This window comes from Mytilus californianus, unplaced genomic scaffold (assembly GCF_021869535.1).
Source record: "Mytilus californianus isolate M0D057914Y unplaced genomic scaffold, xbMytCali1.0.p SCAF_7, whole genome shotgun sequence".
In the NCBI taxonomy this organism is placed as follows: Eukaryota; Metazoa; Mollusca; class Bivalvia; order Mytilida; family Mytilidae; genus Mytilus; species Mytilus californianus.
This window is the reverse complement of record NW_026262723.1, coordinates 75,656,614-75,674,420: the sequence shown is the minus strand read 5'-3', so window position 1 is coordinate 75,674,420 and position 17,807 is coordinate 75,656,614. Positions and strand designations below refer to the sequence as shown.

Below are 17,807 nucleotides of genomic sequence, written 5' to 3'. Positions count from 1 at the left end.
AAGCATTTTTCTGGTTTCAGGACAATAACTTGTAAGTGTATGGATCTTTATGAAATTGTACTACAAGGTTCCAGATCACAAAGGGAAAGCTGGGTTTGAGTTTGGGGTAATTGCCCTAAACGTTTAGGAATTTGGGGCCAAAAAACAAGCATTTTTCTGGTTTACAGACAATAACTTGTGTTCAAGTGTATGGATCTCTCTGAAATTGTACTGCAGGTACTATACCACAAAGGGAAGGCTGGGATTGAGTTTGGGGGTGAAGAATCATAAATTTTCCATTTTAAATTGGTTATTTCTGATTAATATATAAAAGCAAATAATGATATGGTTTGAACAGGTAAATTAAAAAATTTTTAGTTCTTAGAGCACATTCATTCTGTGTCAGAAACCTGTGTTGTGTCAAATATTTAATCGCAATCCAAATTCAGTGCTGTATCAAACTTGAATGTTGTGTCCATACTTGCCCCAACTGTTCAGGGTTTGACGTTTGCGGTCGTATCAAGCTGCGCCCAGCGGAGCATTTTATTAATAGGTAGATTGGAAGGCATAGGCTTTCAAGTCATTTCTACAGATGCTTATTATTAAGAAAGACTATGTCAGGATCTTGACTTGAGATTATCATCAAAGTCAAATTTAAGATTGTCAACATTCTGTTTTTATTTTATCTAAATTTGTTACCAGTGACTTGGGGACCTACAATCACCAAGTTTAAATACTACCCAATAGCTTTAACTACTTTTCCTGTTACAGGAGTCTTACATAGTGACCTTTCAAAATCTTTTTAATTAAAAAAAGCCGTTAGAAGGATTAGCAGTTAGTATGTCATTGTCAGTGTTCATTTTGGAATATAATTGTGAGCTTACAAATAAAACAAGTACCGAGAGAAGTATTATCCTATTTCCATTTGAGACATTTTATATTTAGCATTTGGTGAAAGATTTCAGAAGATAACTTGTTAGATGATTGATATTTCCTCTCCCATTTACTGTTTAGATGCATTAAATCTTAAATATATCTAGTGCATGAACTACACCAATATTATTAAAATCAAACATCCATTTGCTCCCATTTACTGATATGTTGCATGGAGATCTGTTGAAATGAAGTGATCATAATTGGTTAACTGTATCATTGTGTTTAGCGTCTCTCATAAAACAAGTATAGGTTAATATGTGTGTGAAAGATTTACTAACTGTAGACATTCACCAACATTTACTATGGAAAAGTCTTGAAACGGGTCAAAGTTGATCATGGTCTGTATTTGTTTTGTTTGCCATTTTTGGATGTATAAAAAGTGAGACTGAAAGATGCTAAAAAGAACTGAGATAAATCAACATTACATGTATAGTCAGGAAGTCTAAACAAATTTATCCTTGATTTGCATTATATAAATCAGCTTTTTTGGTTAGTCTGATTTTAACATTTAAGATCAGCTGAATAATGCTGATAATAACTCTATCATCATGTAACATAGTTGTCAACGGAAGCAAATGAAAGTTGGATTTTAACCAGATAAGAACTGTGTATAGTACTATCTACTAGGAATGGGACTGCACTTTATATTCACTCTTTATTTGTTAACTAGTGCACACATTATAGAGTTATTCATTAAAAACACAATTTAATGTATTACTAAAACCTATAAAATTTGTACACTTTCCTGTATTATTGAATCGACTAATTTTCTAAGTTATTGCAAGATAGTACAAAAGAAATCATATTGTGTTTAAATTGAATTTCATGCATATATATATAAAGCCCATTTTACTGGAAAGTTAAACTAAAAGTTTTCTTGGTTAGATCTGGTCCTTGATTACTCTAAGCAATAGATAGGTATTTGGTGTGGAATTATTGTAAAGGATAATAGTCCTCCTTCAGCAGGATTCTCATGGATCATTGGTTATGCGCCGTTTGTGATTCCTGTAGGTAAAACCTTTATCTTGAATACTTTCTACATAAGTTCAATCATGATCAGTAAAGCAGTTAAGGCATTGTGTGTATTTTTGTTAAAAACCTGAAACAAGACTGAATTTGAAGAAACAACTAAAATTTATCTGTCATTTTGTTGGAATTATACATGTTATAGGCGAAACCAAAGGATATTTTATTTTGGGTTAAAGATTTAAATGAAAACCAATATGTGAAAAGATTCAAATGAAAACCATATGTAAAAAGTCTTGCCTAAGGGAAGCTAATGCAATATCACATTCAATTTGAATTTTGAACAGGATTTGATAATCAGATTATTATATTGATTACATTGTTTAGATGTCATAAAAATCACATCATTTACAATATACTGCACATGTATAAATGTTTTGTTATTTTGAATAGCTTACGTTTTAGTAGATGACAGTTTGTTTGTACATAAAACATTTTTTTTAAACGTGTGCATCAAATGATAAGATTGGCTGTGAAACAAAAACTTGGAATTGGAAAAAGTGAAATCAATGAACTGAAATGATCAGGGTGCACAATCTTCCCATCAATTCAATTATATCTGTAGTCTATTAAAGAAAATACTTTCCCAACTGCTAAGCCAATTGCAACCAAATTTACTTAAATCATCAAAAGAGTATCTCAAATCATGAAGAATTATTCTAACCATCCTGTAATGAGGTTTGGTACTAAAGATAGAACTAATGTTCATACAAATGACTGTCTTATGAAACCAAATGCATAAATTAAAAAGTTTTCCAGGTTCTGCAGGCTGCTGTCTTCAAAGACAAAAAATTGAGATGGAAAATAGTATTTACCTATTATTGCATTGGAACTCTTAAAAATTACGACATTAAAATTCCTTCAACAACATCAAATATAGGCTTGCGATATATATAAATGACTCTTGTCAGTCCCATACCAACTTTTCAAGCCAGCTACAGAACTCTTAGAAAGCAATTTGTCTTGCCAGACATTTGGACTGACTAAGATGGAAATTGGTCAGTCCTAAAAAAAAATCATTTATAATAGCCCAATTCTTTAATTCTATTGAAAAAATTGCTGGCTAGTGCTAGACATTTATAATGACATGATAACAGCATATTGCTGACATTTCACATTTTTATCAGACAAATAATCAGGACTGACACTTTTCAAGAACTCTGCAGCTAATGTTAGTAGTATCATAGAAATTTTTCAATAACATATATTAACAAGGTAAGTGTTGCAGGTTCAACAGAATATTGTTATATACCAAATGTGAAATATTGAAATATAAAGAAAACAAAATTTTATATTTTTCAAATTGCAGAGAAGAAAGTGAAAGTGTGTTACAGCTCAAGGGACTTACTCCAAATGGTCTTCTTCCAATGGGAGCATTATCAGGAGGAAAAGATACACTTTCAAATGGTATGTTATCTGTAATACTTGTCCATTTAGAGAGAATAAAAAATAATGCATACTAGTAATTGAAGTAAGGTCTTCCATTAAGTATGAGCTTCTTTCATTTTACAGGAGATGCCATGAAAGCTAATGTAAAAAATATCAGTTCATGTACCTGGTACAGCCCTCAATGAAAAAAAAAATTATTGTTATAAAATAAATATTTACATGAATGAAACTTATGTTTTACAATATATATAAAATATCTATTGGATATTAAAATCATTCATATCAGGATGTATGTATCAAATTAAAAATCAATTACTATTAAGCTTTCATTACCTGATAATACACATCTTTATATTTGTAGCTCTCAGTGGTTTTTCACCTACACACAAAATCAGTGGATTTGAAGAAGCAAAATGTTTAGATAAGATGAATGAACGAATGCCACCTAGGCGAGAACAGTTAAATAATACCCACAATAGTAGTTAAAATCTTATCAAATGACATGAATGAGCTGGTCTCCTTACGTGATAATTTTAACCATGTCCAATGGGTCTGTCCCAAGACATTCCTGACTAAAAGCTGGCCTATGTATGTATGATGTTTAAACTGGAAAAAGATTGTACATTTTGATCTCTAGTTTGTATATTATTGAATGCAGTATTTATAGACTAAAAGCAATTCAGAAACATAACTTAAATATTTTATTACTTGAAATTTCTGCTGAAATGTCTACACAATTCATAATTTGAATGCTCACAAACTGTATAAATGTTCTGTAAGTTGTTCCTTTCAAGATCTAGTCAATCCGTTATATGAATGTTTGTGTGTGTGTGTGTATTTGTTAGGCCAGCTTTTTCTTAGTATGTCCCTTTATGGACAGCTTAACGAGAGTTCTCCACAATGCTCAGTCCAACGCAGCTTAAACAGAAGGCAGAAGGTAACAGTCAGTTATTGGAATTTGTGGACCGGCTTATCACAGCAAGGACCTAGCAAGAAGAGACATTATCTTGGCAAACCATCTTATCTCTGCCTATTATTGGTTGTGCTGCAAGTGATGAGTACGCAGAATGTTACATTAGAACAAATAACTTTTTTTCTGAGATTCAAATATTTATTATTATAATTAATCAATTTTTTTATTATCCATGGCTGTAGATGTCCACATCGACACTGCTTCATAAGGAATGTTTTAAATCTGTTTGTTATATTTCCCCCTGAAGTGGATGTCAAGTAGGAACTTGCCAGATGAATGTTTTGTTTTAATCCTCTTTAGTCATAGTGCTAGTCCCAGTTTATTTTCATACTAAGTGTAATTGTCATCATCTTTTTTCTGTGGCATCTTTGTGTGCTGGGGAATAATTATGTTCCAGATATAAATGAAAAGATTTTTAGACCTATGTGTTTATAGTTGATGTGATACTAAGAACATTCAAGTTTGAATTTTTTTCCTTTGTAAGTGTTTGTTTGAATTTGATCAAAGTTTGTTCTATTATACATTGATTTCAACGTTGTTTTTTTCCCTCTGGAGCTTGATATACATTAGCAGTCATAAAGAACTGTAAGAATACAATTCTATATAACACTTCACGCATGTATAGTAAATACCATGAAGATATAAAAATTTATACATTTTTAAAGTAAAGTAGGATTGATTTAATTTGAGGAATCACTTTCAACAGATATTTTCAGTTAATAAATACAGTATCTTTCGTATATTTGTCTATTGGAAAACTACTACAATAAAGTAATCAAATAGTGCTTATTGAATGTTCTTGGTACTGAAGCACCTATTGTACTACATACATTTTCAAATGGGTAAATGTTATTATCTATTGTATGTCTACAAAATTTCTGTGATAATATCTAATGAAAAACATCTCAGGATTGTAAAATATAAAATATCCTGCAGTTGTTAGTGTCTAGAGTTTTTATGTTGCTTTTGCTTTCATGTGTTATAGCAGAAGTTTAGTTAGAAATGAAACTTTAATGTTTACCCAACAGAGTAATGCTGTAACTGTTTTAGCATATAATTCTTAAAATACAAGTTCTTACCCTCCCATGTAGATTAAGCCAACATTCCTTTCACTTGTAAATAAGAATAACAAGGTTCAGGCTTGTGATACAGAATTATCATTTGAGTTTCTTCAGTTCAGATATAGCTAGGAAGGTACAGTATCTGATATTAGAATCTCATACTTTAGCTGTCTGTGTTTATATTTGTGTGAATAGGAGTTTTCACATGTTATAACCATAAGTTACAGATATTTTCTTGTGCATAATCAGTTCAGAGAATGAGATGAGTATTACATAGATATAACTAAAATGCCACATGAAGTTTTTAAGGAAGTACAATTACATCGAGGTTTGAATTTCATCACCGATAAAACTCAAAATCCATCAGTTATCAAATACGCTGTAAAAATTTATAATGAACAAACAATTGATGAATGGCTTGTAACGCCTCCAAAGTGCAAACTTGGAAATTTTCTAGCAGCAATGAGTGACAACACTTCTCCATGTGAGGGAGAATGTGTAATTTGAAGGAGTATTCAGGTCAAAATTAACCATGCACAAATGTACATATCTCTTATATTTAAAACTGATCTAATTTATAAGAGAAAGAATATATTTAGGGGCAAGTGCAAGATAGATATAGAAGATTGTTCTTTAAACTTTTTATGTTGTGTACAGTATGTTGGTTCCTTTTTGTTTGTGTTGTTCATAGGTTTATTTTCCAGGGTTAAATGTCTTGTTCTAGCAGACTATTTTGTTTCTATCTCATGAATGGCTATATTATAAGTGTATCATACAACGTTATAAATTATATTTTCAATTTATTGAAATCCAAATGCAAGTTGATACGTTTTATCATTTGTGTATACATGCTCATGATGGTTGTTTGAGTTTTAATTGTGAGAGATTTGTGTTATGAATCTATACCTATTCCTTATATTTGCAGAATCTGTTAAAAGTTGCATTCCATATATTTATATTTATGTATAATCTTATATTTTCTGACGCAAAAACAGACATAATAATCCTTGGTATTTATTAACAACTGATACAAGTAGTGGATTTTTATTTGCTCCTTAAATTTGTGATATGGATGCTGGTCAGTTTATATTATATATAATATATCTTAATATGAGTGTACTGTAGGTGTCATTTGAGGTACTGGTATCATAATTACATTCACCAAAGCAGAAATGGTTGAACTGTCTGACAGTGCAATTTTGTGGGCAAAAAGTGATCAGTTGTTTGAAACAAATATTTAACATTTTATTTGCATATGTTGTAGTTTCATTCTGTGACATTTATGTTAACAGCAAAAAGGATTTTAATAGATAATTATATATCATATCTTATTGAAAATTAAAATTTTGCAGGCTGGATACGGTCTTTGATAACTAACTGAAATATTGGTATATCCAAGCATTTTGGCTGAAAACAAAGTTAAATGTAAAAACTTGGTTTTGGAAAAACGCTGTTGGACAGGTCATCAACTGCTGTATATAGTAAAATGAATAGTACTAAAAGTAATGCCCTCTTGAATTCCTCAAAACATTTTTTACAGTTTATGAGACAAATTCATAGACAAAATTAGAATAGATAACAAGGCCACATGATATCAATAAGATGCATACTTTCTTTTCTAAAGGAGTTATTTTTTTTAATAGTTTTTTCGGCAAAATTATTGTTTATATTTAGAACAAAAATAACTTTTTGATCCTCATTTGAGGATGTCAATTATAGCATGATTATTTTTTTATTGTAACATCATAAAGGATGCTGAATCTGTATAGTTGTACTAAAGCATTCTTTTTCAGTAAAATTGTCATATTTTAAGAATCTTAAACATTTTCGTTGTCTAGTTGTTCAAATTGTGTCTTTTGATATGTCTGTTTCAAGATTTCAACAAGTTATAGTATGTATAACTATGATAACTACAAGTAATGTTAGGGCAGTCATATTATAGTTATCTAGCATTTATAATTTGAGCTAGTAGTAAACAACTATACCAGGAAGAATGTCTTCCATTGAAGCAGATGAAGAATCCACTACATTTTATCAGTGGTGATATTTCAGTACAGTTGGTGCACTTGTGGTACAGTTTATTTCCTGATGTATAAATGGTATTATTATTATTGATGTTCATTCGGAACGGTTAATGTTCCTTTTTCATTAAAATGATTTTCAAGATTCAAATATGTTAAGAAGTTATCTGTTGTTAACATGCATTTAAATTTTTTTCATAAAATTTAAATTTTTGGAAATTTTAGGTGTTGTTCCCTATTAATAGTCTTTTGCTTGAATTTGAAAGCATATTGTTCCTTCACACCATTTTCTCTACCACCAAAATCTTTTTTTATACTTAATAAAAATAATTGCAATAATTTATGAACAAATCTTGTTGTCAATTTAAATATTGGGGAGTTCTGGAAACAATGATTCTGTTCTAGGAATCAAAGTTTGCCTGAAATTTCAAGTTAGATAATTGCGAAAAGGTTGTGCCTTGATTATTATAATGAAATATCAACTATATATGATACAAAGAATCAATATAGGAATTACAGATCCATCTGAAAGATGATCTGAATGTGATCTCATTTTCTTGATTCATCGATAGTCGCTAAGTTTCTCATGATAAAGTTAAAGAACCATAATCTAGAAAGTCATTCTAAAGTGTTCATTCTGCTAGACAGGGTGACAACCGTGTTCCTTCATTTTAAGAGGTTTAGGAGATTAGATAATTTTATCCAACATTGCAATACCAGAGGCATCAAATTTATTTATGAGTAAGTCTGCTAGTTAGTTTGAAAATTAGAAGATGTTGTATGATGGTCAATGAGACACTCTCAAGAGGACCAATTGCAGGACCTTTTTTTGGTTGGATTGGTAGTGCTTAATCTCGTTTTTATGCCCCCGCAGTAGCGGAGGGGGCATTAAGTTTTACCTGTGTCTGTCCGTACTTGTGTACGTCCCAAAGTTGGTTTCTGTTCTCTAACTTAAGTAAGCCTCAACCAAATGTTATGAAACTTATACACAATGCTTATTACCACAAAATACAGATCAAGTTTGAATTTTGGTGGTGTCACTTTAACCATTCTAGAGTTATGCCCCTTAAATGGAAAAATTGCTGAATTTTTCGTTTCCCTTCTCTAACTTAAGTTAGCCTCAACCAAATGTTATGAAACTTATACACAATGCTTATTACCACAAAATACAGATCAAGTTTGAATTTCGGTGGCGTCAGTTTAACTGTTTTAGAGTTATGCCCCTTCACAAATGAAAAAAATGCTGAATTTTTTCGTTTCCGTTCTCTAACTTAAGTTAGCCTCAACCAAATGTTATGAAACTTATACACAATGCTTATTACCACAAAATACAGATTAAGTTTAAATTTTGGTGGTGTCCCTTGTACAGTTCTTCAGTTAACTTTATATGATATGAAAGCGGGGGCATCATCTGTGTTCCATGGACACATCCCCTATTTATTTGTTTTTGCCATGGCGTTTTAATTTACTTGCTAGTTTGAACATCTGTATGTTATGTTGTCTCTTTTATGGCAACATTGAGCAAAACCCTTTAAGAGCTATAAAAAGTATGATAAAATGTTAACAATTCAAGAGAAAACTTAACAACCAGATTTATGTAAACAAAAACCAAATATGGCTGACTGCAACCAACAACCATTGAATTATAGGCTTCTGACTTTTAAGAAGGGCACAAAAAAAGTGTGGTAGGGTTTGTGAACACTCGCCCCCACCCTAACCTGGATTGGTGTAACAACAGAACACAAATACTGATTTGGTGTCATGGATGGATACCCTATATCCTTTGCTTTTCTATTACAAGAACAAACTAAAAATTGATTATAAAGGGCTGGTCTTTCAGACTACAGGAAGCATAACAAAACATTTTGAAGAGGAGACTAAGCATGAGTACTTGCAGTTACTGAAAGCTAGTTCAACAAAGCTTATTAAGAGTGCACACGCTGAAATGTCTCGCCTGCTTTACTGACCATTAATTTTATGTTGACAGTCCTAAATATAAAGCTTTACCACAAGTATCACATGTACACCTACAATCAATCTAAGCAAATATAGTTGACCTGTTGTTCATAGTATCTAAGAAACAAACTTAACCACGAAAACTTAACATTGACCAATGTACTATAAACGAGGTGAAGGTCAGATGATACCTGCCAGACAGACATGTACACCTTACAATCATTCCATACACCAAATATAGTTGACCTATTGCTATAGTTTAAGAAAAAACAGACCAAAACAACAAAAAACTTAACACTGACCAATGAACCGTGAAAATGAGGTCAAGGTCAAATAAAACCTGCCAGACTGACATGTACATCGTAACATATTTCCATACACCAAATATAGTTGACCTATTGCATACAGTATTAGAGAAAAAGACCAAAACACAAAAACTTAACTTTAACCACTGAACCATGAAAATGAGGTCCAGGACAGATGACACCTGCCAGTTGGACATGTACACCTTACAATCATTCCATACACCAAATACATGTATAGTAGACCTATTGCTTATAGTATCTAATATATGGACTTGACCACGAAAACTTAGCCTTGTTCACTGATCCATGAAATGAGGTCGAGGTCAGATGAAAACTGTCCGACAGACATGAGGACCTTGCAAGGTACGCATATACTAAATATGGTAATCTTATTACTCATAATAAGAGCACTTAACAGTACAAAAAATCTTAACTTATTTTTCAAGTAGCCACTGAACCATGAAAATGATGTCAAGGACCATGGACATATCACAGACGGAAACTTCATAACATAAGGCATCTATTTACAAAGTATGAAGCATCCAGGTCTTCCACCTGAAATATAAAGCTTTTAAGAAGTTAACGCCGCCGCCGGATCACTATCCCTAAGTCGAGCTTTCTGCGACAGAAGTCGCAGGCTCGACAATAAACCCATATTTTCTCGGACTAAATCAATCGGTGAACTGAATGGATTTAGTGTTAAGATATCAATAACACCGCCAAAATATAAGTATTGACAGAATAAAGGATCCTTGTTAACGGACCAGGATCAATCAAAACATTTATAACCCATGCACCAAATAGCATATGTATCTAGTTTTGACCTGTCTTAGTCATTTTTGAGTCTGGATGATGATTGCAACATTACATTATTAAACAGTCACACGTAAGATTTTGATTTGATTTTTTGGTGTTTTAACGCCACTTTTAAGCACCGCTTTTGGGCTATTTCGTTGCGGTCAGTTTTTATACGCCCGTTTAAGGGACGTATTATGGTATAGCGTTGTCCGTCCGTCCGTCTGTCCGTCCGTCGTCAACATGTCGGACATTAACTCAAAAATGCTTTAACCAATTTGCATAAAACTTTGGTGAATTGTTTATATCTATTGACATGAGCTCCCTTTCGTTTTTTATAAAATTTAGATTTTACGTTTCCGAGTTATGGGGTTTTATTCATTAAAAAAAGGGGGGATTTTCCAGTTTTCAGACAATAAGTCAAGAATGCTTTCATCAACTTGCAAGAAATTGTGGTGAATTGTTTATATCTATTGACATGAGCTCCCTTTCGATTTTTATAATTTTAAGATTTTACGTTTCCGAGTTACAGGGTTTTTTTTCATAAAAAAAGGGGGGATTTTCCAGTTTTCGGACAAAAACTCAAAAATGCTTTCAGCAATTTTATGAAACTTTGGTGAATTGTTTGTATGTATTGATGTAAGCTCCCTTTAGAATTTTATAAATTTTACATTTTACATTTCTGAGTTATGGGGTTTTATTTATTAAAAAAAGGGGTGATTTTCCAGTTTTCGGACAATAACTCAAAAATGCTGTCACCAATTCTCATGAAACTTTGGTGAATTGTTTATATCTATTGATGTAAGCTCCATTTTTATTTTCATAAATTTCTAATATGACATTGAGAATTAATTGATCTTTATTTGTTTATAGTCTGACAACAGATTTACTAAGTATTGCACAACAGCAAGAAATCTTTAATTGAATATAAATTCAATTCATATAACCAATTTCAAATTCTTTGACTACATTTATTCAGAAACCTATAATATGTCAAATATTTAATTACAATCCAAATTCAGACCTGAATCAAGCTTGAATATTGTGTCCATTTTTGCCCCAGCTGTTCAGGGTTCGACCTCTGCGGGCGTATCTAGCTGCGCTCAGCGAAGCAGTTTATTATTGGTGGAGGAAGCCGGAGTGCCCGGAGAAAACCACCGACCTTCGACAGGAAAACTGACAATCCTAGTCAATTAAGATTGGAGTCGAGTGCACCCGCACGAGCGGGGTTCGAACTCACAACCTCAGTGTTGACTGGCTAGTGATTACAGTAGTAACTACTTAGACCAATCGGCCACCGAGGCCCCATCACACATAAGATGAAAATCCCTATTGATTTCAAGGTAATAATACAACTACAAAATCCTTACCTTGAATTGGTACCACATTTAAATGTATGATTAGAAATGCCCCAATCTCATTATGGGATCACTTTGGCCAAGGTCAAAAGTAATTGAAATGGACGAATATGTATAGAAATGGAAACTAGAATCTCGCATGGGATTGAAATCGGAAACCTATATGGTCCATCTATTATCTCATATCTTGCACTGGATTGGAATCGTTAAAATAACGAGATGTATTATACTAGCATTATCATGACTTTCAACAAGTTAATAATAATCAATTATGCAGCCAAAATATTCTATTGGTGTCCAAACTTTTAAACTATTTTCTTTTCCATTTGCTCTGACATTCAATGTTGAAAATTCAGATATTGGTTAAGATTTCAATAAATGTTCTAGCGATTAAACCAATAATTATGTGGTGGGACAATGTCTATAATCAAAACCCACCAATTAACATGTACCTGAAAAACAAACTAGTCGAAAACACAATTGTTTTCAGTCTTGTCCTTTTCTCTAAAGGTTTCTTAAGGTGTTTTCTTGTAACAACACACATTGGGGTGTCAGAATTGCCCAGAATATTTAAGATTGAAATTTAAACAGAAAAAACCCAATTTACAACAACACGAGGTTAATTTCAAATGAATTAAAGGTTTTAACAAACTGTAGTTAACGTTTGTATAAGTTTTTGGATTTTCAAATATTTTCGCCCCGAGCATCACTGAAGAGACATTAATTGTCGAAATGCGGATCAGCTGCAGTAAAATTGGTAACGTTTGTTATTGCATTTGAATTGGGATTCTGCCTTGGAGCACATTTCATTGAAACATATCGGCATCGTAGAGCTGGTTTCTTCAAAAGCATATCGTTCTGAATGGAAATAACTCCATATAGTTATATAATTAAAAAGAACACAATCAACACCATGACATAAGGCCAAGGCTTCGTGTAGCAAAGTAAAACATGTACTTACAATCGTTTGTATTGTCTTGGACAGCCAAATGATGGGATCCACTTTGTAATCATCGTCTACCATAAAAAAGACAACACATTGGTTTCCACCATCTGGAAGATTTCCAAACGAGTCATAACTGAACAATATAAATTTCATATTTTTTCCAAGATTATGAAAGTGCATTGAAACTGGATCATGTTGCCCCTTCCTTACTATCTTGTTGGCTTTCTTCGTATCTTTCAATTGTGCTAGTCTTAAAATTTGATGAAATAGTAGCAACAACAAAAGTAATGTCTGGAAATGTAGTATGTCTTACCATCGTAATTGTCCTATTTTGGACCTCATTAAAGTCTGCTCTGGTGGTTTTCGCCCTGTCCTTATCTATTTAAAACTGTCTTCAACATTCTGACATAGTCGTGCTGGCTGAGAACAATACTATTATTACCTTGGCTAAGATCTAGTCCCAAATATTTGAAAGATTTACAGGATTCTTTCCTAACCTTGAACAGATCACTAGATATCGTGGGTATAACACTCTACTCGAATGATTTGGATCCTGCCCAAAGAAAATAATCGACATGAACGGCTTAGACACCAGTCGAACCTTTCTCACCAAGCCAATAAAATACTGATGATTCAATCTTTGACCCTGCTCCTCCACCATCTAACAGTGTTGTTTTTACTTTTGCATACCACCATTTTTTGCTAGCAATGATTAACAAAACCAGTCAAAGAGACTTTTGTTTGAGAATTATTCTCCTCTAAGCTTTTGCTACCGATCTAGCTTTTCTATGCAACTCATTCTACAATTCTTTCATAACATTAATCCACCTAGTGAAAATAAAGTTTTGATCATTGTCCTCAACTTCTTCATTGTGTTTTCTCCAATTATCCATTTCTGCCACCTCAGAATCGCTAAATCAACATGAGTATATCTTCAATCTCATCGTCTAACTGGTTTACAACTTTTAGATCATTGACGGTCACCTATTAAATTTTCTGGCTTAATGTATTCTATTTTGTACGAGTTCTTCTTATCGGTTTTAGCCTTTCAAGCTCTGTCTGAAATAAGCGCATCTCTTGTTTCATTTTCACCATAAATTTTTAAATTCACAATCTGATCCTTCTTTAATTTCATGCATTCATTATCTTATGACTCGGCATCATATTCCATACTTTCCTCATGTGTATCATTATTTGCCTGAATTTCCAGATCAAGGCTGTCTCCATCATCAGTATTAAGAGGGATGTCTTCACATTTTAAACTACCATTCAGGTTTCCATCAGCAACGATATTTTCGGCATGACAATCACCCAATCATAACTATCAGTAATACTCTTGTATGCAGAATCGTCACCATTTTCTTGGCTTTCATCATTGTCATTATCAGTATCATGAGGTTTGTCTTCATCATTGTCATAGTACATGAGGTTCGTCTCCATCACTGTCATAGTACATGAGGTCTTGAAGAACATCAGTATTGTGGTAATTGTGGTAGTAACGTGTAAACTTGTTTTCTTCCAACCTCAATGTCGCTGAATTTTACTTTCATGTACACGCACATATGTTCCTCCGATTAAATAAACTACAGTGTCTTGACCAATAACCCAGCCAGGTCCTTTCCACCGATTGCTACGAAGAAAGAAAGCTTTATTGGCATATTTGAATTTTTTCCTGAGGGCATGATTTGTTACGTAGTGTCCTTACTTTCTCAGACGATTTTGCTGCATTAAAAGCTTTAACTTCATGTAAGCTAAATTAATGATTTCCCATAATATTACTAAGTGTTGCACCTTCTAATGCAGGACGTTTGTTAGAAATTAACAATGTCAGGATTGGATTCCTTCCAAAAACTATTTGGACTATAGCTAAAGACACTTAACAGACTGTTCTTAACATGAACTGTCCAACTGAGGGAAGTCTCCCATAAAAGGTTGGGGTCTCTGTCATTTTATTGATTGTTTCTGTAAGAGTTGGATTGTGTCTTTCCGCTACTACATTGGACCATGGACTGTATCTTGCTCTTGTTTTCACTGACAGGTTTAAATGTTCTGCCATGTCTCTAATATCTGTGTGTGTGTGAATTAAATTAACCTCCATTGTCTGTGTAAACACTAACTTCGGGAGCACCATAAAAACCGACCCATATCTACAATAACTTTTGAAACCTTTTTTTATGATCATTGCAGCTGCACTCAGTCTGCTGAATCGTTCGGATCTTGGGTGTTGGAACTTGTGGTAGATTAAACATCGAGCATATATCCTAAGAATTGTCTTTATTTCAGAATCAACAGAACCAGCACTTTGCAAAAGGGATATTATTTCATCTGATCATGCATGTCCAAAGTGCTTGTCAAACATCAATAGAATCTCCTTTTTCTTCTTAAAAATTAAATTTATATCAATTCACAAAACCTCCTCACACTCATTGGAGTTTCTAGTTGAATATTGTGCGTCTTTAATGTTAATACAGTAACGACCACTTGAAGATAGATCAAGTAACTGTCCAAACATGGAAATCTTGTCATTGCTGAGATCGTGAATAGTGTTTGCCCGTTTTATAGAGATTTTACATAACAGTAACGGTATTTCACAATAAACTACTCCTGTTTCAATTGAGCATTTAGAGCTTATTTCCTAATGCTTGTAGAGTAAAATACTTTGGTTGGCTTGCTTGCTTTGATTGTATGCATGTTTGATCAAGCATTGTAATTAATATTGACATCTGCAAACAATATAAATATGCGCAGTTAAACCTGTCTACAGTATATTTGGATTATTAACCTCAAGGATAACATCCAATCAAGTTTAAGTATAAAGGATACAGGTTTAACTCCGCCTATGACCCAATGGAATTTGGAATCACATTTTCTACATCTTTACGGTTACAATAGAATCTTGTTTTCCAGGAGCATCGTGAGATTGTGATGCAGATATTGAATCCAAAAGTGATTCCTTGTGTCCAATTTAAAGTCAGAGCATGCCATTAATGCCAACTGAAGATTACTTTGACTTAAACCAGCATGTCCAGAAGCTTTTTATTAAAGCTAAAATTGCAACAGGAAGTGCCATATCATGTTTCTTAATTTCAATTTTTATATATTTGTTCAAACCCAACAATATAATCAGACATGCTTATGCTTCACCTATGCATAGGCACTATTTTAAAAAAAATCTTCTACTTTCCAGTATGTGGTTTTTTGACCGGGTTCTATCCAAATTATTTTTGCAAAGAATTCTGCTCGAGCAGGTGCTAGGGACCGTCTTAAATTTGCAGTGAGGTGAGAGTTTTTTGCTCCGTGTTGAAGACCTCATTGTGACTTTGAGATGACGAACAGTAATAAAAGCGCTGTTCCTTTGCTTTTTTGTGTGTTTGTTGTTATGCATGTACTGAATTTGTGTCATGGATGGATATCCAGTATCCTTTGTTTTTTCTATTATATTCTCTCATCTGTGAAAGTTATCAAATACACTATAAACAGCATTATATGATCCCTCAAAAAGTTTGTCCACCTCTGCTACCAGATTATCTACCCCTTCATCGACATTCAAATCACTGGGATCGACTTCTAGGTCTATCTCACTTGGTTTTCCTTGTAACTAACGACAAACTAACGCTATACCTCTTTTCTTCTTGTCAAGTTCAGTCACAAGTTGCCACAGTTTTACCTCATTGTTTCCATTTTGATAAATTTTAGCGTTGATTAAACTTGGTGGGTTCTTGTACCAAAGTGTTGTTGCCATTTTTATTGGCTCTGCTACCTATGTTAATTGACTACTTATGGCTTCAATATAAATATCTTTACTAATCTATAATAAAAACTCACCAAGAAGCATGTACCAGTTTCAAGAATTTTTCCTGTTCTTCAGAACTTATACATTATAAGTCAACATTTTATGAAAAACAGCTGACGAACACATATTGCTGTTAATATGAGTGATTACATAAAGATCAGACAAAGGTAGCTGTTCGTGGCTGTCTATCTCTATACATAACTATATTGATTAGGAAAAAGGATATGCGGAGTAGTGACAACCCAATTGTAATTAAATAAAAAGTAGCTGTGCAAGAAATTGTGCTAGATCACACGAGATTTTTATTCCAAATTGACCTATTTCTGATATAATTGCTTGAAGATTTCATGCAACATTTACGTTTTCTCCTAGCTCACGGCTGTCATTCGGTATATCGAGAAAAAATGATCGTGAGAGAATAAATCATGGTAGTCAAGTATCGAGATCACAAGAATACGTAACGGTGGTCAAATATAGCATTCTTATCGTGAAAAATCTGGTATCGGATTAGAAATGCCATTTAATATAATTCAACTTAAAAATCTGTGAAAAAAATACGTTGTGTTATCAAAAGGGGGAAAAATAAGAAGTATTCCTCGATAATACTGTGCATAAAGGTAAAGAAAAATGCAGTACTTTTAGGAAAACACAAAATACGACACAATACGTACGCAAAATAACAAAGAAAAAAATAACACGTTTCAAAATCAATCATATAGTCACATTCTAATATATATTATGCTACATTTGAAACTAAATCTGAAAAAAAAGTTCAGATTTTTAAGAACTTATCTGGCATATATCCCCATCACTAAGGCAATTGGAATGAATATAAATCCTGGACCATCTCATCCTGGATCAAACTACCTGTGTGGTATATGTGATAAACCTGTCACCCGTGGAATTCGAGGTATGCAATACTTTTAGTTTAGAGTGTCAGTTGCCAGTCAATTTAACCCAATCTGTACCTAGTCCTAGAAGATGTGAACGACTCTGCAGTTGTCCGAACCTTTAACATTCTATTTTTCCATGGTCTTCAGTAATTCAAACCAGTCGAGTATTCTGTCTGACGCGCCAATTCAAAGTCCCACATCAACAAAACAGATGCAACCAATTCATGATCTACAAAATCATCCACCAAGACAACTAAATCTAAGCAGATCTGAGAATTCTGAATGTAAATTTTCAATCATTTAAAGCAAAACAAATTCAGCTTGAAAATATGATCGACTGAACAAACCTGCATATCATCTTTGGTACAGGAACCTG

At 33.0% G+C, this 17,807-nt stretch overlaps 1 protein-coding gene across 10 annotated transcripts in view; it reads left to right on the top strand.

Moving 5' to 3' along the window:
* LOC127708485 (protein phosphatase 3 catalytic subunit alpha-like) overlaps window positions 1–7,728 on the top strand; it is a 49,800-nt gene extending 42,072 nt beyond the window's left edge. For all 10 annotated transcript variants that reach the window (XM_052213371.1, XM_052213372.1, XM_052213362.1 and 7 more), the window contains 2 exons: window positions 3,251–3,348; window positions 3,692–7,728. In XM_052213371.1, coding sequence (XP_052069331.1) covers window positions 3,251–3,348; window positions 3,692–3,816 — 223 coding nt within the window. In that variant the 3' untranslated portion in view covers window positions 3,817–7,728. The remainder of the gene's footprint in view (window positions 1–3,250; window positions 3,349–3,691) is intronic.
* Window positions 7,729–17,807: the final 10,079 nt, after the last annotated feature.